Below are 20,655 nucleotides of genomic sequence, written 5' to 3'. Positions count from 1 at the left end.
TTCTCTCCCATTCCCTATTTGGCTCAATATTCCAGTCAGAGGCAAGCAGGGCCCAGCCCTCTTGACCACAGGAGCCACACACACATTGCAAGTTTCCTGCCTCCTCACTGAACCCTTTCTAAGCCAGGGGGCCTCACCGGTGTGGCACCTAAGGGAATACGTCCACTTAATTCAAACTGAGGACAGTCCTAAAAATGTTACATTAAGTATAGGATGATGCTTCCTCTGACTACATTTTTCATTGTATTTTATGGATTTTATTTATTTAATGTATATTTTAAACTAATCTAAGTCTATTTTTTTTTTTTCAACGTTTATTTATTTTTGGGACAGAGAGAGACAGAGCATGAACGGGGGAGGAGCAGAGAGAGAGGGAGACACAGAATCGGAAACAGGCTCCAGGCTCTGAGCCATCAGCCCAGAGCCTGATGCGGGGCTCGAACTCACGGACCGCGAGATCGTGACCCGGCTGAAGTCGGATGCTTAACGGACTGCGCCACCCAGGCGCCCGTAAGTCTATTTTTTTTAATGCTTATTTATTTTTGAGAGAGAGAGAACGAGCACGAGCGGGGTAGGGGCAGAGAGAGAGGGAGACAGAGCACGAGCAGGGGAGGGGCAGAGAGAGGGAGACACAGAATCTGAAGCAGGCTCCAGGCTCCGAGCTGTCAGCACAGAGCCCATTGTGGGGCTTGAACCCACAGAACGCAAGATCATGAACCGAGCTGAAGTCAGATGTTTAACCGATGGAGCCACCCAGGCACCCCGTATTTTATGGATTTACTGTTATTTACTAATTAAAACCATGGGACAGCACACACCAGCGTGCACAGTTGTAGAGAGAGCTACCGGAATATGTATTCCTTGTCTCTCTCTCTACACACACACACACACACACACACACACACACACACACACACGCACACACATCTTTACATACACTTGCTTCTAAGGCACTGAAAGTACTCAGCCTTTAGCCTTGTCTTTATGACTTGTCGCCCTGGAGTTGTATTCCTTACCAAGACATACATCCATATGCATTTATGGGCGTACGTACAATCTGCAGTGTTTTATTTATAAGTGGCCAGCTCATTGCAGCACTGAAACATGCATTTACAAACAGATATCTGTTTTATGAAACCCTATTCCTTTGTTTTAATAGCTGAGCTATCCAGCCATAGCATAATAATGTACAAGGTAAATGGGTCTCCATCTCTAGAACCTGTTCCAAGTTTTCTCAAATGTGACTAACTGCAAGAATTTCCCGACCATCAAAGAGACGCCACCACCAAAAGACCAGTTTATTCTAGACATGAAACCTGCACAGTTATAAATTGCAGAGGTTTTAGGGGTGAACTTTAACTTGAAACTACCCTGAAATAGAAGATTTGCTTCAGGGGTAACACGAAGGAGAAAACTACCTTCCTCGAAAGCACTCATGATGCAAAAGGGAAACATGCTGTTATTGTATATTCCAGGATGAAATATGTATTATATAGAAGAAGTCTGGGCACTTGGGGTGTTTATTAGGATGGCATACAATGGATGAAAACCTCTGAACTGGTATCTGTAAAATGCTTATTGTTAAAGTGGTGACAGAACATTGGCCGGAATTTGCTGAGTGCAATAATGTAAAGATAGGGAATGGTTTAAGCAAAACGTAAGAAAGAGCAGACTATAATTATTACTTACTAATGCTCGATGCTAGCGTTATTCTAACAGCTTGTGCACTGTCAAATCAACAATCTGCACTAAATAAATGACCATTTGGGAATTGCTAGGGAGCGTCTCTGTTCCTCTCCCTGCTCGACTAAAAACTGTCATTTGCAATCAAAGAAAGCGGCCTTGGAGCTGAGAACACAGCACCCGCAGCCTTAGAGTTGTCTCTTTCTGAGTAAAGACCAAAGATTCACATTAACTTGATCTTTTGCAGCCAATCTAATTTCATCCTACATGAATCCAAGAGGACTCCACGCCACGATGAGAATTTCCTGTAGGACTGCGCTAAAAACTTAATATGCTGACTCTCTTTTCTGTTACCAATCCTCTAGATTCTGAGAGGCTGTAACAGCAAATGAGGACAAGGAAGTAACCCAGATTAACTTGTGATCCTTGAGTGTGAGGCGAAGGAAGACAGTTGAGCCTTGTGTCGAAAAAGTGGTAGGTTTTTAAAAAGTAGAAAATGACTATCTGAGGCTATGAGCTTCACAAACACCTACCCAAATGGAGTAAGTAATGTGGCCTCTCCAGAGCCTGTGGATGTTTTAAATTCCATTCTGGTTCTTTTAGCAGAATATTAAGCACAGCCATATAAGTAGAGAATTCTAATGTAACTAAAAATATGTACTTACCATCAGGTCCTCAGGTGCTGGTCTTTCTTTTGGTTGTTTTCGCATGCTGTAAAAGGGGGGGAAAACCTCATTGTTATCTGTATCGCTTACAAATTTGTGCTGTATTTCCCACCGTTGACTCTATCTCCTGGAATCTGAATGTTTTCAAATTTACGAGTTCAATTCCTGGCCAAAGTATTAGCATAGATTCCTATCTTTTATTTTGGCCTTTAATTATCAGATTTTGGGAGACTCTCATGAATCAGAAACACCAAGATTTCTGAGAGAGAGTTATGCTTGCAATACAGATGAAGAATGAATTTAAAAATGTGAAAAAAACCCTGGCAATATTTCTTCCTGGCTCAGTTTTCGATGTATTTCCAACTTAAATCTAGGGAACAATGTAATTCCTTTTTGGTAACTGGGATAAAGTAATAAGAAAAGAAACATGACTACCAGGTCAAATGAAAAAACATCTTATTCCTTTCATTATTTCTCTGAATGACAAATAATATATAAAGACGTCAGGAATCTAGATGATGCTATAAAATTACAAATGGGCTGTTACATTATCTCCACTTTCTTTTATTCTGGCTACATAATGCAAGTTGATATCCATTAAATAGCTGTGGGAGAAGTTAAGTTTGTTTAAGCTGCTTAAAGAATCCCATTCCTCATACAAAATATTTCTTGTCTCACATGTAGTACGTATAATCAGTAGCTGTATCATGTACGCAGCTACATGATGAAGCACTCATACGTGGCACTGGCGTGACTGTGGGTAACTACCTATTTGGTGGCCGTATCTGTACTAAATTCAGAGTGTCTGTGGCAGGAAGTCATGAAAAGATGACTGCTTCTTCTATTACTTCAAAATCACACAGATGCTTCTCTTTACATAAGGCGACCTCTAACAAGCTAGAAGAAAACCCATCATATAATCCCTGCATTTGCTGACTATTTTTTTTTTTTAAGTAGAAAGACTTAATGATCATTTGGTAAATAAGAACCATAGTTATGAACCATTAATGACATCGAGGACATTTGCCTTCCCTATAAATAACCATATGCACCTCTCAAATACTGCATCCATTAGCAAGTAATTCAAGCTGTCTCGCCGGTGGAGTTGGTAACAGTCCTAATCTGACATTCCAAAGTAGCTGTATCTCTTGGGAAAACAAGGCTATTACCCACTATCATTTCTGTTTCGGCTTGACATCTGTGGAAATTTCAACACAGGTTATCCCTCCCCCTGTCTCCATAAAACTTCTACACAGCAGCTGATTAATTTTTTGGGCAGAAGGAAGGTAAAGTCTTATCTGCTTTTCCCCATCTGCCCAGAACCAGCTACACCCCCAAGTAGGTCTCAGGCCACACAGTGAGATGCACAGCCGTCTGATCACAAACCCCACATCTCCGGGGCAGGTGATGCCCAAACCAGCACCCCGGGCAGTTTAGGAATGGCACGGTTTATGTTTCAATTTCTGCATTTCAAAATGGGGCCTTCCCATGATGTGCTTCTGAGTGTTTCTAAGAATTCCATGTAAAGGAAATTAAGAGAGATTAATCCACATTTCTGGATAATGGCTCTATATTATCAATGAGCCCAGGAGTCCAGTGTTCAGCCAATATATGTGCTTTTTCCGACATGGCATGCTTTGGAAATAAAATGACTGCAGGGTAAAAACAGTTTTTAAAAGCTACAGAATATTATATTAGTATTTTAAATAAATAGAAACAGTGTTAATAAAATTTTTAAAGTCGGGGGGGGAATCTCTTCCTCACATATTTGTCTATGGAATATAAACTGTATGAGACATTTTTATTAAGAGGTAACATATTACACTTAGTCAAAAAGGTGATAAAGCTTGACATTTATATTAAGGAATATTTCTTGGTTTCACTTTAGTGTAATCATCAGATGGATCATGGGGGTGGGGAGGGGAAGGGGACAGTGTACAACCATTTCAGTTTAGCAAGGACTCCTGACTGCACCATTTCGTGGCACTGCAGGAATGAAAGGTTCATTTTCCACCACTGAACAGGACTCTGAAGGGGTGATGGAATGGAATTCAGTGAATGAGAGGAAGAAATGTAGAGGCAGTTATGAGAAAGTTCCAGAATGTCCAGAACAGTTTCTAGTTCGTTCTGTCTCCTGCTTTGGGGTGGTCACTGCTATGCTCCCAGTTTCCTTCTCTCTCTGTCTCTGTCTCTCTCCATGCAGAGGTGAGGGAGAAGACAGAAGGAGGGCAGTGGAGCGACGGGGCCTGGGCCACTGACTGGGGAAGAGGCAGGTGGAGGAGACCTCGTTCTACTGAGGGGAAAAAGGCAGAGGGTGCAAAAGGAACCCTTCCTCAAGTGTCAAATGTCGAGGGGCTGCCCAGAGGCTCTGAGGGCCCCTTTGACCAAAATCCTGCGGTTCCTCCCAGGTCTCCAACTGTTCAAGTGGGCCTAATGGAACCATGTTTTCATAGTCTTTCAAACATCAAAATTCACTGAAATGGGACACCAGTACTCTGTCTAAAATATATCCAAGGATAAAAGTTATTTACTGACAATCCGATGAATTAATAAACTATGCTGTTTCCACTAAGTGACAGACAGTTTTATGGGTAACTTGAGGTTACATTAATAAAAATAAGCTTCATATGTCTGTTCAATAGGGGCTATAAAATTGTGTGTTTCTTAAAAAAAAAAAAAAATTGGGTAGCAACAGTATCTGTGCTCCAAGAAGTAGCCTGATTCTCAGCAGTTTATTAAGACAGGAAAAAGCCTCTAAAGTACATTTACGACCCTTTGTGTAAATAACGTTTACATAATTTAAACAATTTCTTCAGCTTTGCTGCCCCATCTGCCCAAGGCCCCAAAGTCCCTCCCGTCTCCAAAAGGAAGCAGGGAGAGCCATAAGGTCTCACGGAGCCGCAGAGTTAATGGCATGTATCATTTACATTGAGGGCATGGCATGTTTGCAAACGGGCTCACCACTGAGTGATGAAATGTACAAATGGCTCGGAGAACTCTCCAACCGGAAGGACGGGCGAATCCTGGGATGGAGGAGAAACAAGTCACCAAAAGTCACAACAATTCCTCTTCTTCCTTTATATCCACCCCCACCTCCCCCCAAGGAACAGCAGAATATATAACAGGGATTCACCAACATGTGGAAAGGAAAATAAGGCCTCGTCCAATTAAAAAGACTGTCGACACCCTCTCCCACATGTTTATGTAAAAACGCCAAATTTAAAGCCACACACATTTTACAATAGTGAGAAACATGAGAGCAAAGAGGGAGGGGAGGTGAAAAAAGGACAATGATAGCCACAGGGTAGGAAAGAAGGTACGAAAGTGTAAATGAGAAATTAATGATTATTTAAGTAACACACAAATGGTCTTGTAATTAACAAAGAGCTGTGAAATTATTCTTGTGCTGACCTCTGTTTCTTTTACTGGATTTGCTATTTATTTACACTTTCCCTTTTATTTACATTTATTTGTATATTCAACCGATCTTAACTGCCTGCCGAATCATGTGGGTCAGTTTGCTTTTGTTTTTGTTTCTGTTTTTTACTTGAATAGAAAGGCTTTTATGGGAGAAGCTGTTTCTTGAAAAGGAATTTCAGCCTATTTGCCAGTCCAGGCAAACTCGTCATAGGAGAAAACCAGTGAATTAAGGACACAATGAAAACCTCCCACCTTGACCACCAAACAGAACCGGGGTGGAGGTGGGAGTCACTCAAATGAGCAGGAAACAACACAGCAACAAACGACAACCACCGGGTAACACAGGGAGCAGACCCCATTACCATTTGCAAAGGAAGGCTTTAAGAATTTAGGAGTTTTTCCAAGAATGACAGAGAGCGCCACTGTGTTTATAGTGTAACGGCTCAGGATGTAATGAAATTACACTGCAGAGTACTTTAACAGTCATCTCATTAGACCTACAGTTGGAACAAGAGAGCCACATAAAGTAGGCAGCTGCAAATGACTCCATTCCCATCTATTCTCATTTGCTATTAAAAATACCTTTCGGCGGCTTTTTTCCTCTCTGACATCCCTACACAAAGTGCCCTGCAAAGTATGATACATGCACCTATTTAAATTAACAAAGGAATGACTTATTTTAATCTCACTGTGCTTTGGAGTGCTTTGGCCATTTGGATGAGCAATATATCATTACATACAACCTTCCAGCGCTGCAGGCAAGAAACTCAGAGCATGCAGCATTTGGTGGGAGCCAAACAATTTCTCTAGCACACAACTGTGTCAAATGCATGCATGTATTCATTATTGAGAACGAGAGGAAATAGCTTTGATGTAGTGGAAAAAAGAAGATGATAAAAGCACCTCTGCAATATGCGTGTCATTATCAATGGTGGCAGATAGATACAATTGCACAGCCTCCTATGTGATTAGTAAATATACATATAATTGCTGTGGCCAATTATCAGAAAAATGAGATCGGTAATTACAAGACAGAAAATTAACTAGAACTCTTATTAAGGCTTTGTTTCCAATTCAAACAATTGGAAACTGCTGGAAAATACAATTAAATCAAAAGGAACTGAGGGGGTCAGAGCAGCCAAAAAAACAAAAACAAAAACAAAAACCAAAAACAAAAAAACCAAAAACCAAAAAACAACAAACCCCAAAAACCCAAAGAGGTTAAAAGAAAAGGAATGTGAACAAAATGATTCTTCGATTTTGCATATCTGTTCTCTTTGAATTTACTCTGTTCATCCAGAGCAGGGGAAGGTTAGTGATCATAAACTTAAAATTCTCATCAGTAGAGAAAGGTTTCCAAGAAGAAAGGAAAACAAAGGAAAACGGGAGTGAAATAAAATCTTGCCAAGTTCAAAGGATTACATGCAGGCATTACACAGAGACGACATGAAAAACGGGGGGCTGATGAAACAGTCCGCTCAAAAGAAACAAGGCACGCAATAACATGACAAGTCTTCGATAAAGGTACTATAAAATGGTCACAGAAGTCCCATCGGTTTGAAGAGCAAAAATAAAACATGATATCAATTTCAGCCTGGCCTGTTTTAGGAAAGCCATATATATCACCATGCCTGCAAGACCCTACGAGGCCCAGTTCAAGAAATGACATTTCACTGTCTCAAAAACTATTAGTAAAAAAATGGTTCAAAGTCTGAGGTACAAAAACTATGGGCTCTGATCAGGCAGTTAGTCCCCTCAGTCATCATTTCGGAGATTCTTTTGAAGGCTGTGGTACTGGAAGTGTCTGAGTAGTAGCTGATTTAAAATGCAATGTTTAGGAAGAGAAAAGCCTACTGCCTTAATGTGGCTGAATATTTACCAAGATGGTTAAAATTCTGGTCCGGTTTTCTACGAAGATCCTGGTATAAAATGATGTCATTGTGGACCTCATTTCAAAGTATGATACCAAGAGTAAATTAATGAATTATAGACTAGGCAACTTGATGAAGATGTCATTTTAACAGGGATGAGAAACAAGACGAGGAAATGTGACATCTTTGCATGGGTAGTTAATTTTATTTAAGACCTGATATTGTAGACTGTTAAGTTCCTCATAACATAAAACTAAGGAACACTGGGTGGTACCCATGAATAATTTATTTCACTTGTGAAAATGCCAGCCCAAGTCGACTTTACAGAACCAGAGAGAGTGGATTCTCCTCTCAGGGGTGCCTGGAAAGAATCAGTCATCAGAGATGCAGGGGGGCGGTTGGGGGGGGGGAGGAATTCTAATCTCACATGCATAATGCCAGGTATTTCTTTTCCTTTTAAAAATCCATGTCTCTTGCATATATCAAAGGAGAATTTTCTGAGATACAGAAGACTGAATGGCAGGCAGGGGGCGGGGCAGTCAGAATGCCATGACCAACATGGGGGTGGAGGGGGAGCAAAGGAGTCCTCTGAGAGCCCCACCACTCCACAAAAGCACACAGGCTGTTAACACTCTGAAGGAAAGCAAATGATAGTGTTTACCACACTGGAGGATTTTCAAGTATACTTTTCTCATATTTAAGCAAGTAAAATCAGAAGTTTCTTTAGATCAGCATGTAAAACACCTCTAAGAACCTGCCTATTTCATTATCTAATTCAAATGTGTGCGAAGGAGGGAGGGAGGCTCAGCTCAGAGTGGAGCTGTCCCAGTTTCCCTGCAGCTCCCAGGGAGGGAGAGCATCCAGTCACCGCCAGGTTAGAGGGAGACTGAGAACCATGCCAGGGGGTTCAGGGATCTAGTGAAGTACTTGCTGCTACTTATCAAAAATGTCCTCTGCCAAATATGGGTTTAGGGAAGATGAACAAATACATTTCGAAAATATAAGCGCGAATTGGAGAAGCAGTTACACTAATAACTCTCAGGACTGGCTGAAACTGACTCTAAATTGTTAATAAAAGTCACTCTTTTTTAAGACCCTGGGTGCCATACTTCACCTTAAGGGCTTTTTTGGGGGGTTAGCTCTTCTGTTGAACTTCTAAGTGTAGAGGTATGGAATGAAGCAGTGGACACAACCTTAACCAGAAGCCTTAACCTGAGATTCTAGTCCCAAATCAACTTTAGAGTCCTGCTAAAGGGACACAGGCTGAATCTTGTTATCGAGCCGGCAACTGTTATATAAAAACAGCTGCCATAAACCATTTCAGTAAGCAATTCTGGTCATCAAGGAGGACAGTCTCCAAGTCTCAGAGGTTTCTGTAACTACCTGGTCAGCCCCCTTTGCTAAACAACTGGAACACAAGCACGTGGCAGGCTAGAGAGCAGCGAAGGACAACGGGAAAAAAGTTTGAGTGATGCCTTTGCCTTGTGAATAATGAACAGTTCAGGAAGGTCAACCCATTACAACTGAAACTGTTTAATTATTAATTATGCACAATCTATGAGCAAAAGGACAAGTTCAGAATGTTTAATGTATGCTAACTTCAACTGGACTCTCTCTGGGTATTTTGTTATTAGCACTTGTCAGCAAGGTACTCAGGCATAAAAAAAGGCAAGCAGCAGAAAATCTGAGTTGGTGTGTGTGTGTGTGTGTGTGTGTACCTGCACAGTCAAAGAGTGGGGGAGGGGGGAGGGAGAAGGAGGTCTCATTCCAGTCACTGCTGCTGCTAGTTCACTTGCAGGCTAAGTATGTCAATAAGCACACTTTATGACTTGAAAGCAGGCAGATAGGTTGGGTACTCGACACACAGAAAACACAGATGAGGCTTTTGGAATCACTTACTTAAAAGAGAGATCATCATTTTAAATGTAGAGTTTTTATTTTTTTTTTAACTATGATGTTTCTTGGCTTTGAAAAGATCCATGACGACATTTGTGCACACATGTGTGCACACACATACGCTTGAGTACATAGAAAACTGGTAGAATCTGAATAAACTGAGTGAATTCTATCCATGTCAATATCCCGGTTGTGGCATTGTACTGTGTTTATGAGCTGCTACCACTGGGGGAAACCGGGTGAAGGGTGAACAGGCCCTCTCCATGTTATTTCTTACAGCTGCGTATGAATCTAAAATGATGTTGAAACAGAAAGTTTAGAAAGAAAAAGGTAGGGACCTATTTTTTTTTTTTTTAATTTTTTTTTTTTTCAACGTTTATTTATTTTTGGGACAGAGAGAGAGACAGAGCATGAACGGGAGAGAGGCAGAGAGAGAGAGGGAGACACAGAATCGGAAACAGGCTCCAGGCTCTGAGCCATCAGCCCAGAGCCCGACGCGGGGCTCGACCCCACGGACCGCGAGATCGTGACCTGGCTGAAGTCGGACGCTTAACCGACTGCGCCACCCAGGCGCCCCAGGGACCTATTTTTAAAAACTCTGATGAGGTCCGGATTCTTGGGAGAGCTTAGCTTTATGTAAGGGGAAAGGCTGGCCTAACTACTCAAATGGAAAGCAGTTAAGGGAACTTGGCTTAAAAAAATAACCTGAGGATTTAATTTTTCCCTTTAACTCATAATTAATATGACAATGAAACCTGACAAGGATATGGTAGTTAATTCAGACACTGATAAGGCACAGACATGAAATACTGTATAAAAATGATAGTCTGAGGCGTCTGGGTGGCTTAGTTGGTTAAGTGTCTGACTCTTGATTTCGGCTCAGGTCATGATCTCATGGTCCTGCGATCGAGCCCCATGTTGGGCTCTGCGCTGAATGTGGAGTGTGCTTAAGATTCACCCAGTCTCTCTCTCTCTCTTTCTCCCTCTGCCCCTCCCCCACTTGACATGCACGCACTCTCTCTCTGAAAAAAAAAATGATAGTCATTCATTACTTATTTATTGGTTCATTCAGTCAATAGTTTTCTTGACCACCTACCATGTGAAAGGCTCTGAGCCTGGCATTGTGGGATGTCTGATATTTAATCCATAACCTTAAAGAACTGGTATATTATTCAGGGGGATAAGGTGTGCACCCCTAATATATAGCCCTGCAGGATGGAGGAAATGGCCAAGTAAGGGCTTGGCATTCATTTTAATCTGTGTCCTGTTCCCTTCTCTTTGTGCAAAACAGACATTCCTTCAAACCAAGATTTTATACTTACTGGCAGTAAGAGAAGGAAGACAGAAGGGCAACTTCTCAAAATATCAAGGTGTTGGCCAACTGGTGAATTCTATGATCAGTTGGGATGTGGTTAGATTAAACCAGCCTGGCAAGTTAAACAGAATATGGCAAGCCTTCCAACATTTTTAAGAGCCCATTTCTAGACCTCAAGTCATCAAGCCAGTAGGTAGTTAACAGCATGTGGAGTCTGATCAGTAGTGAGTTATGCACTAATACTTAAAAAATAAATTTTCTTATTGAAGCCTGATGTTCCTTTGGCTTGGCCCAAAGATTTCTGTTCCTACACACTGGGACTCACACTAATTGCCACGGCTCTCTTAGACTGCTCCACTTTTGTCCACAGTGTTGGGGTCAAAGGCTGTTTGTAATTCCAGTGGCTTCACGTCAGGCAGAACAGAATTTTGCCTTGTTAGACCCCAAATTGGTTTTTGAGTCTCCGCTGTTTACTGCCTTAAAACAGCATTTTCACAAGACACCTGCAGGATCCATAGGATAAATCTCCTCTGGACTGAAGAGGAAACCTGGTTTGTTTGAAAACAAGAGAAAAAAAAAGACACAAAAAAAGCACCCTCACCTTTAAAGATCTCCACAGAAGCTTATCTACAAACCAAAAAATCTATGTGCCCAAAGTATAACCCAATGGTAGATTTTGGGAAATTAGCTCAGTTTTAGTATTTTGAAGGTCCTCAGTGTTTGCATCTGTAAGTTGCTGCTACAACAGACTGTGGCAGGGGTGGGGATAGGCGGGGAGAAGACAGTCACATCTTGTCAGAGAAAGAAAGGTGGGACATAGATGGATAGGTGCTCCTGGTCAGTCAGAGAATGAGGCAGCCCAGTTTAAGATATGAGTGAACCATTAATTACACATTGGAGTTTACAAAGTCAGTCAATGCTTACAAACAGCACTCAGTTTACTTAAAAACATGGCCACTCTGTGAGGAAACAATCGATATTTTGCCATTATGTGTATTTTTGATTTCACAATGCAGGCACAACCAACCTAATCTTTGGGGTGTTATGAGGGACAGCGGCTGGGAATGGGGCTTTGAATTTAGGAAGGCTTGCAGATGGACATCATCAGAAAAGAGTGTCTGTGACCCTCCTCAGCTGGAGACCAGAAAGCCCTTTTACTCCCCACTCCACATCAAGCCTTGAGCAGAGAAAGTGAAAGATGACTCAATTTCCACACCGGGTCACCCCATGCTCCGGGTTGCCAGATGTGACAAATTACACATGTGGGCATCTTGGTGTGAAGTTCTGTCCACTGGGTCTGGGCTGACAGTAGCAGCTCATTTAACTTGTCTCAGAAGGACCTGGCACCAGGGGCAAAAGGCCTGAATTTCTGCTATTGAAACGTCCACCTGACCTATAAGCCCTTAAAGCAAGGGACACCCAGCTGTTAGCCAAGGAAACATCACAACCTGATGGCTTATAAAAACCACAAAATAGAAATGAATAGGTCTAAAGGAATCTGTCTGTAGGTAACTGAACTTTGAGATCATAAAGATTTTCCCTATTTTTTTTCTTGTAAACATGTTCCAGAAGTTATCAAGGTAAAAAGAGAAGAGGAAAACACGTCGTCATTAATATCAAAAGTAACCCATCATTTACTCTACAATTTTTGTCACGTAAAAGATTTGTATTTACCTAGAGATTTTCTAAACCTATGGCAGAGATCTTGATGTTTTATAAAATTCCTTGAAAATAGTAGAGAACTGGAAAATGGATTAATCTTTTAAACCATATTTACAGTTGCTTTCTCTCCAAAGCTAATAAACACTGTTTTTTCTCTTTTTATTTTAGGTCACTTGTTGGTCATAGGCTATAGTGCACAGTAATATTTACAGGTGTCTGTATGAATAGCACACCCACGCACTTACACACATACTTGCACACTAACATCCACATATACCTCCCTTTTCCATGGCGTAGGCAGAACAGCAAAAAACATGCTTGTCTCATACCAAAGGGGTTTCATTTACAAAAGTAAAACCCGTTATTGTCCTCTCTGTCTGTAGCCTCCCAATGCATTTCTATTGCTTTTCCATAAAACACTACTGCAAATAATCAAGCATGACCATTGACATCCACAAGATTGAGTTTTAGGAACCATTAAATGAGCTCACCCTCGTGGGAAGCTTCCTGCTCAGGCTGGTCTAAAGGTAATTATTCAGCAATTCCTACCTGTGGTTTTACCTTGTCCCTATATAGTGTTTGAATTTCATATGCTGGTAAGGTCAATTTTTTTTCCTCAGGAAAAGTCCAGCTACACATGTTTGATCCCGGACTTAAATTATAATGTTAATATACACACTTCACCAGGTTCTATGTACAGAAGTGCTGATTAAAAGAAATCTTAGATTACAGGTAGATCATCAACTATATTAAACAAAAGCAAAAGAGGAAAATCTATGGGAGAATAATAACGCTTAACAGATTCCGAAATGAAAGGAATTATTCCTCTTTTCATAGGTAAGGGGTTGGCACGGAGACACCTGAACTACATCCACACACCGTTCAAGGGCAAGAACCTGGCAGGTCCGTGTCCTGAAAAATCAACAAGCCATAACACCATCAAGTCAGACTCCGAGAACTCACTGAAATCCAAAGACCACATCGTCACACTGTATGTCCTCCTGATGTTCACTCGACTGTTAGTTAGAATAATCACCGCCATTTGCCACCTGTGCTGCAAGCTACGGATAAGGGGAAAGCCGAACTTCCAGGGGCTCCGTGGAGGAGGAGTGCTGGTGGTAGCTGCTCACACATTTTGATAAACAAATTCAAAGGCTGTGTGAGCTGTGACTCAAAGGCTGAAAACTACATGCGAAATTGTGCTGTACCTGGTTCCAAACAATAAACTCGGGGAGAAGGGAATTTAAAGCTGGGTAAAGAAGATAGCACGTCGGTTTAAAATTAGTCAATATGAGAGGAACAAAGACAGGGAGAGAGGGAGACAGGGAGGGAAGAAGGGGGTGGAAGTGAAAAAAAAATAGAACTACATACTGTGAAATGAACAAGTTCAGTTAGAATGTTCATCAGGATTTGGAAAATCATAATGCCATCTGCTACTCTGGACCTCAGAACATCAGGGATCTTGGGGGCCCAGACGCTTCCATTTCCAGGAGGAAGGAAGGAACTTATACTCCCTGGAACGCTGCCTCCATTCTGGAATGGAGGCAACACCCCAGCCGATCGGTTTGGAATCTCTTTTGAGAACATTTGCACTGTTCACATACGCGTTTTCCCTGGTTTAGGGAAAATGAACGGCAGGCAAAATGATTACATCAACTCGGCAGTGAGGCGGAGCAGTGCCCCAGCCTGAGCTGCTGGGTAACTGACCCTGGCATCCAACTTGGGCTCAGGGTGTGTAGGTCCCATCATGGTGGATTAAATGAGCATTGTCCTACGGCTGGATAAGACTTCACAATAGAGCAACACATGTTAAATGACAGCAGCCAAAACTGGCCCCACCAGGCAACTGCCCATTCACAGAACGCTATTCATACGCCTCCACCACCAAGAAATTAATTCATTAATAATACATCAGGCTTCATGGACAATTCAAAGAAAACAACACAAGGCTACTTGTTCAATGACTGCCTAAAGATGCAGAATTTTTCCTGGTTAAAAACAAACAAACAAAACCCAAATCTAATTGACTTACTGAAATCTAAATCATAGGGACGTTTATGCTAATATTTCAGTTAGTGAAAAAGAAGAAATGGTGAAAGTCTATCCACTGAATTCGCTCAGTGCCACTAGGAAATACTAAAAATACAGATTTTTTTTCAGCAGTAGCTAATAAAATCTGAATTTATATAACTGTGTCTTTGGAAATTATTTTTTTCCATTTAGGTGACTTTGTACATCCTTCAGACTATCAGGAAAAATTTTGCTTTTAACTTGTTTCTTCTGTTACATTTTTTAAACTCACTTCTTTCTTTCTCCTCCCTCCCGACAACTCATAAATATGAATTAAATATAATTATAAATGAACAGAACATTAACTTTTGGATTACTGCTGTGTTTTGGTAGAATGTTAATGTCATTTCTAAAGAAACAGTTATTACCAATAGAAAAAGTAATTACTAAAGGAATCATGGCCTTAATGCTAACCTATTTTCAATCTTCAAACCAGCCAAACTGCATTAATTTAAGCATACTGGACTTTTCAAAGGAGGTATTAGATTTCTAAAGGCTGCCTTACATAAAAGAGGAGTATCAGTTTTCAGGGTCCCAATTATATATTCCCAACTCTATGGGATACAGGTCTAGTTAGCAATATCGCTGGAGGACAAGACTATTGTGTATCCCCTTGTATTAACTTACCAAGTTTCTAATGCCTCAGTCACTAATTCATACAAGTTATAAACATCATGGAATTGCATATCAACACCCATTTACTGGAGTGGTCAGAGTGTTAGCTATGTGGGAAGAAGCTCAGGGCCTGCATAGGACGTCAGAAAGCTCAGGCCAGCAATTCTTGTCTCACTGTAAACCACATGCAGTTACATATTGTAAAAGGAACAGGCCAGCCTTTGGAGGCTGGGAGCTGAGGGGATGAGGATTCCTTTTACTTTTTACTAACTTCAGAAGCCAGAATGATGGCAAAGTCCCCTAGGCAAAAAAGTGAATGCATATTATTTCCTCTGGGATTGGTTAATACCACTTTTTGAATTCCAGGGAGATTTTCTCAGGCAACCATTTTCACCCCAACCCTCTGCCCCCAGAGAGCACCTGCTGTGTTCATAGCCCAGCAGCTCCTCAGTTAACCAGCCCTCAGTAACCTGTCTGGGAATGAGTGATTCTCCATGAATGAATCTTTTTAAGACAACCGGAGGGTTTAGGAGTTAAACCTTTGGTATATATAAATCTTTCTAAAAGGAGTCAAGCTCCTTCCTGCCGATTTAAACAGATATGCAGAATAGAATTCAATTCTTTCTTAAAGACCTGGAGTCATTCTTATAGACAGCGAAACCGAACTGTGTTGTAATAGATCTATGCCCTTGGGGCATGTCTGCAATGTTTCTAAGTTGTTTTTTTCTATAGCTTTTAAAATAATCTCTCTTTGTGATGTCAGAATGTTCAGCTGCCACTTTTTCCTTCTGGCAAGGTCAGTTATAGTGTAGTAAAGTGGAAAGAGCCATATCCTTTGACTGTCACTCAGTTTCCTCATCTGTAAAATGGAGTGTTATGGGAAAGCAACATGTTTCCCTGGGGAAACATTCTGCAAACCATAGAGGTTAAGGCTAGACTTTAGAATTTTGATAAAGGACCACATATATTAGTTAAATGCCTTTTCATCATATACTCTCTTACTTTTTGGACTGGTTCTTCTGAAGTCTTGAAAAGACAGGTAGTAAGTTCTTATAATTACGTATACATTTCATTCAACAAATATTCATAAGTGACCCCTGTACTTTAGTTGCAGCAGTATAAAGCTAGAAATGAAAAGCCTAGGTACTTAGAGTCTAGTTGATAAAACTACTTATAATTGGGTCTAGAACAGGAATTAATAGCATCTTGAATGAGGCACGTGGTGCCATCTTATGAACAGAATGCTAATCGTCTTCTTCCCGTGAACATGTCTTTCTCTCTGTGGGACTCATGCCCGTGAGGGCCTAGCTGCCCAAGCTGCATGCTTCATCCCTGACCCCACCTCTCCACTCTCCCCTACATCCAATTACTTGCCAAAGTCTGTTTATTCTATCTCCTAAATACTCTTCAAACATGCTAAGGCTAATGAAAGCCCTCATAATCTCTGATCAGAACTACAGCTTCCTAAGGGCCTTTCCCAAACCACCTTCCACAACCCTGTCAGTGATTTTTCTGAAACACAAATTTGGTTCCACCGATCCAGTTTGAAGCTTTCGGTATGCCCCGCCCCCCGAAAATGCCTTTAGGCACAGTGTAAAGATCCTTTGAAATGTGGCCCTTGTTTCATCTGTTAAAACTCTGCCAAGCACTGTAGCCATGATGAACTCCTGGTGGGGGCTTCAGGTATCTCTGAGCCTAACTCCCCCTTGCTCTTTGGGGTCCCATTCTCTGTAGAGACCTCTGGTACGTTATCATCCTCTCTATCATCAGCCCTCTTGTCTGTGTTTCCCAGCACCTTGTCCACACTTTTTAGTATAGAAGTTCTATAGCTGCAAACATCATTAAAAACCTTGTCGTAAATACCCATTTATGTGTGGTTAAAAAAAGAGCCAGTGTGCTCCTGAGAACCCAGGCCATCAAGTCTCCCATGACTTACACTACCGGCAGTTTAAAGTGATCTATTTAGATATGACTGTTACTGGTCTGCTTCCCTGACTAGAGTAGAAAAATTTTAATGGTAGCAACTGCATCCCTAACCCCAATACCTAGCTCTGGGATTAATACAGGTTTACGGAATGACTGTTCAGGATACAATCAATGGTTTTCATACTATAATTAATGGAACTCCAAGAACTTTTATGTGGGTGCCAAGGGTGGGTACAGATAGGGTGGAGATTTAAGCCTGCCCACCCTCTGATCAAACCAGAATGGTTTCAAGTTCCAAAAAAATAAAATTAAAACTTCCGTGTGTCACAGAACACCAAGAAAGTGAAAAGAAAATCCACAAAATGGGGGAAAACATTTAGACTCTCATATCTAGAATATATAAAGAACGGTTACAACTCAATAATAAGACAAATAACCCAATTTAAAAACGGACAATGGAATTGAACAGACTTTTCTCCAAAGAAGTTATTCAAATGGCCAATAAACATATGAAAATATTCCCAGCATCATCAATTACAAGGGGAACACAAATCAGAACCATAAGAGAGGCTACTTCACATCTACCAGGAAGACTATAATTAAAAACAAAAACAAAAGCAAAAACAAAAAACAGAAAATAGCAAGTGCTGGCAAGAATGTAGAGAAATTTGAGCCCTCATAAATTGCTGGTGGGAATATAACATAGGGCAGCTGTTGTGAAATATAGTTTGGAAGTTCATCAGAAAGTTAAATAGAATTTTCATATGATCCAGCAATTCCACTTCTAGGTATATATCTAAGAGAGTTGAAAACATATGTCCACATAAAAACTTGCACACAGATGTTCATAACATCGTTACTCATAATAGCCAAACAGCAGAAACAGCCCAAATGTTCAATTGATAAATAAACGGTATGTGGTATACCCATACAACGGGATATTATTCAGTCATAAATAGGAATGAATTACTGATAAATGCCACAGCATGGAAGTACCTTGAAAACATCATGTTAAATGAAAGAAACCAAACATACAAAAACCAGATATTATACGGCCCAATTTACATGAAATGTCCACAATAGGGAAATCCACAGGGACAGAAAATAGATTAATTAGTGGTTGCCACAGATTGGAGGGGACGGAGGAATTATGAGTGACTGCTAACAGGTACTAGGTTTCTTTGTGGAGTGACGGAAATGTTCTGGGACTGAGTTGTATACTTTAAAAGGGTGAATTTTGTTAAGTAATTTATTATTTCAATAAAAAGATTTTCAAAGAAAAAAAATAAGAAATGAGTTTCTCTATGATGGCCTCTGTACTTAGCTGCTGTGTTATAGATCAGAGGCCCTTCTCTGCTGGATAGGATGGACCTCAGTAGTTTTCTGTAGGAAAACTCTGCCGGGGGAAAAAAAAAAAAAAAAATATATATATATATATATATATATATATTTTTTTTTTTTTTTTTTAATTTACTCCAAGGAGCATTTACTGAGCTCCTGCTTGGGCCATTCTCTCTACCAGGTGTTGGGATAAATTCCTGGGCTGGATGACTTCATGATCTAGTAGAAGACAAACTCATGAACTAAATTTGATTCCGTATGATAAAAACTGTAACAAAGCTTTTGTAACCAATGCTATGCTGAATTGCACCTAGCATTGGGCAGGAGTGTGGCAGGATGAAGAGGTAGGAAGGTAACAGGGACAGCTTCAAAGAGGAGGAGACATGTGAGCTGGGCTTTGGAGGATGCTTAGGCATGAGCAAGGTGAAGAGGCTGAAGAGGTCATTCCAAGCAGGGGGAGGGGCACCAGCACAGGTGTGAAAGCGTGCAGCAAGTCTGAAGACCACTGACTGACCCAAAGTGAGGCTGAAATAAATACGGGTGAGAGACTCAAATGCCTTGCTAAGAAGTTGAGATACTATCTAATGGATAGGGTGATCCCCGGAAGGTTTGAGAGGTTGAGACCTGTATTTTTAAAAATACAGACACACTGTGGAGGTCGAGCAGTAGGAGAAACAAGGCAGAGAGAAAAACTTAGAAGCTTTTTAATAATGTGCTTTCAACGTAGACTCTTCCCTCTTTTCCTCCCCCTTTCCCGGTCCTCAATCTTCTCGTCCCCGTCTTCACACGTCACCCTCTGCTAGAACAGAGATGTTAGCTGCCTCTTGGTTCTCCTGGTTCATGTCAAAGCGTCTAGCCGCGTGATTAACCTCCACCCTCTTCTGCCAGGTGGGCACCGCCATCAAACACTGCTTTCTTCCAGCATGGGACATATTTGCTGGCATTTCTAGAAAATGTCAGAGGAGCTGCGTCCATGTGAAGAGTTCTTGTGAGTTCAGGTGTTTGGTGAGGTGGACGACTGTCCCCATTCATAAGGGCTGTTTTTAATGCCACTGTAATGATGTGCATATGCCCATCAGGCAGCTAATAGTGGAGGCTTTCGTATGTCTTCATTAAAATTTATGGTTAGAGTCATAAGGACTCAATGAAGGTACAGACTTCTTATAAAGGGAGGCTTGTAATGATGGGTTATTAGCTATGATGATGATGATGGTGGTGGTGGTGGTGATGCCAAGAGGGTCTGTTCCCATCCTAAGCTTTACTTTATTCATCGTCAAGGACCCCAGGCCAGGCCCTACAGCAACACCCCCCACCCCACCCACTTCCTTCAGTTTTTGTCTATCACTCAGCTGGCCACTTTCATTCCATCTTCCTTCCCTTGTCCCCACTGTGGCCTTCCTGTCAAGCCCCCTTTCCCGGCCACAAGACTTTATAGGGAAAGCCATCACTTCCCCCACTTCTGGCCCTGAGGCACAAAAGACCCGTGGTTGGCCTGGAACCCTGGTGTGATCGCAGTGACTCCACTTTCGATGCCACCTTTTGACACACAAACATTCTACATTTTGATGAAGAACCATGTTTTTTCCCTCACTTATGCTCTTGGGTGTCACATCCATGTTGCCTTTTAGGAGTTTCATGGTTTTAGTGCTTACATTTGGGTCTTTCACCTCTTTTGAATTAATTTTTGTATATATATCACTAGGGGTCCAAATTCATGCTTTTGCATGTGAACATCCAACTGTCCCAGCATCGTTCGTCAAAAAAATGATTCTTTCACCACTGAATGGTCTTGGCGTCTTCGCTGGAAAACAACTGAGCATGGATATGTGGGTTTATCTCTGGATTCTCCATTCTATTCCATATGCCTGCCCTTATGCCAACACCATACCATCTTGAGTACAGTAATTTTGGAGTTATGAAATCAGGAAGTATGAATCCTCCAACTTTCTCTTTTTTTTTTTCAAGATTGTTTTGGCTATTCCGAGTTCCTTGCATTTCCTTATGCATTTTGGGGATCAGCTCATCCATTTCTGCAAGAGCCCACTGGGATTGTGACAGACACTGCACTATATCTGTAGATCAATTTGGGGAGTACTGCCATGTTAACAATATTAAGTCTTCCATTCCCTGCACATGGGTGTCTTCCCATGTATTTAGGTCTTAAATTTCTTTCAATAATGTTTTGTGGTTT

General features: G+C 41.2%; 1 protein-coding gene across 6 annotated transcripts in view; it reads right to left on the bottom strand.

The window, feature by feature from the left end:
- Positions 1–20,655, bottom strand: part of MAP2K5 (mitogen-activated protein kinase kinase 5) — a 278,825-nt gene that overhangs the window by 35,317 nt on the left and 222,853 nt on the right. For 2 of the 6 annotated variants that reach the window (XM_025918660.2, XM_025918659.2), the window contains 2 exons: positions 5,310–5,371; positions 2,349–2,394 (listed from right to left, as the gene is read on the bottom strand). The exons of 2 other annotated variants lie outside the window; for them this stretch is intronic. In XM_025918660.2, coding sequence (XP_025774445.1) covers positions 2,349–2,394; positions 5,310–5,371 — 108 coding nt within the window. The remainder of the gene's footprint in view (positions 1–2,348; positions 2,395–5,309; positions 5,372–20,655) is intronic. 2 more of the 6 variants (XM_086711032.1, XM_086711031.1) reach the window with 1 other exon arrangement.

Source organism: Puma concolor, chromosome B3 (genome assembly GCF_028749965.1).
Source record: "Puma concolor isolate L17-30 chromosome B3, mPumCon1.1.hap2, whole genome shotgun sequence".
Taxonomy (NCBI): Eukaryota; Metazoa; Chordata; class Mammalia; order Carnivora; family Felidae; genus Puma; species Puma concolor.
Note: the sequence above shows the minus strand (reverse complement) of the source record. Positions and strands in the feature narration are given on the sequence as shown.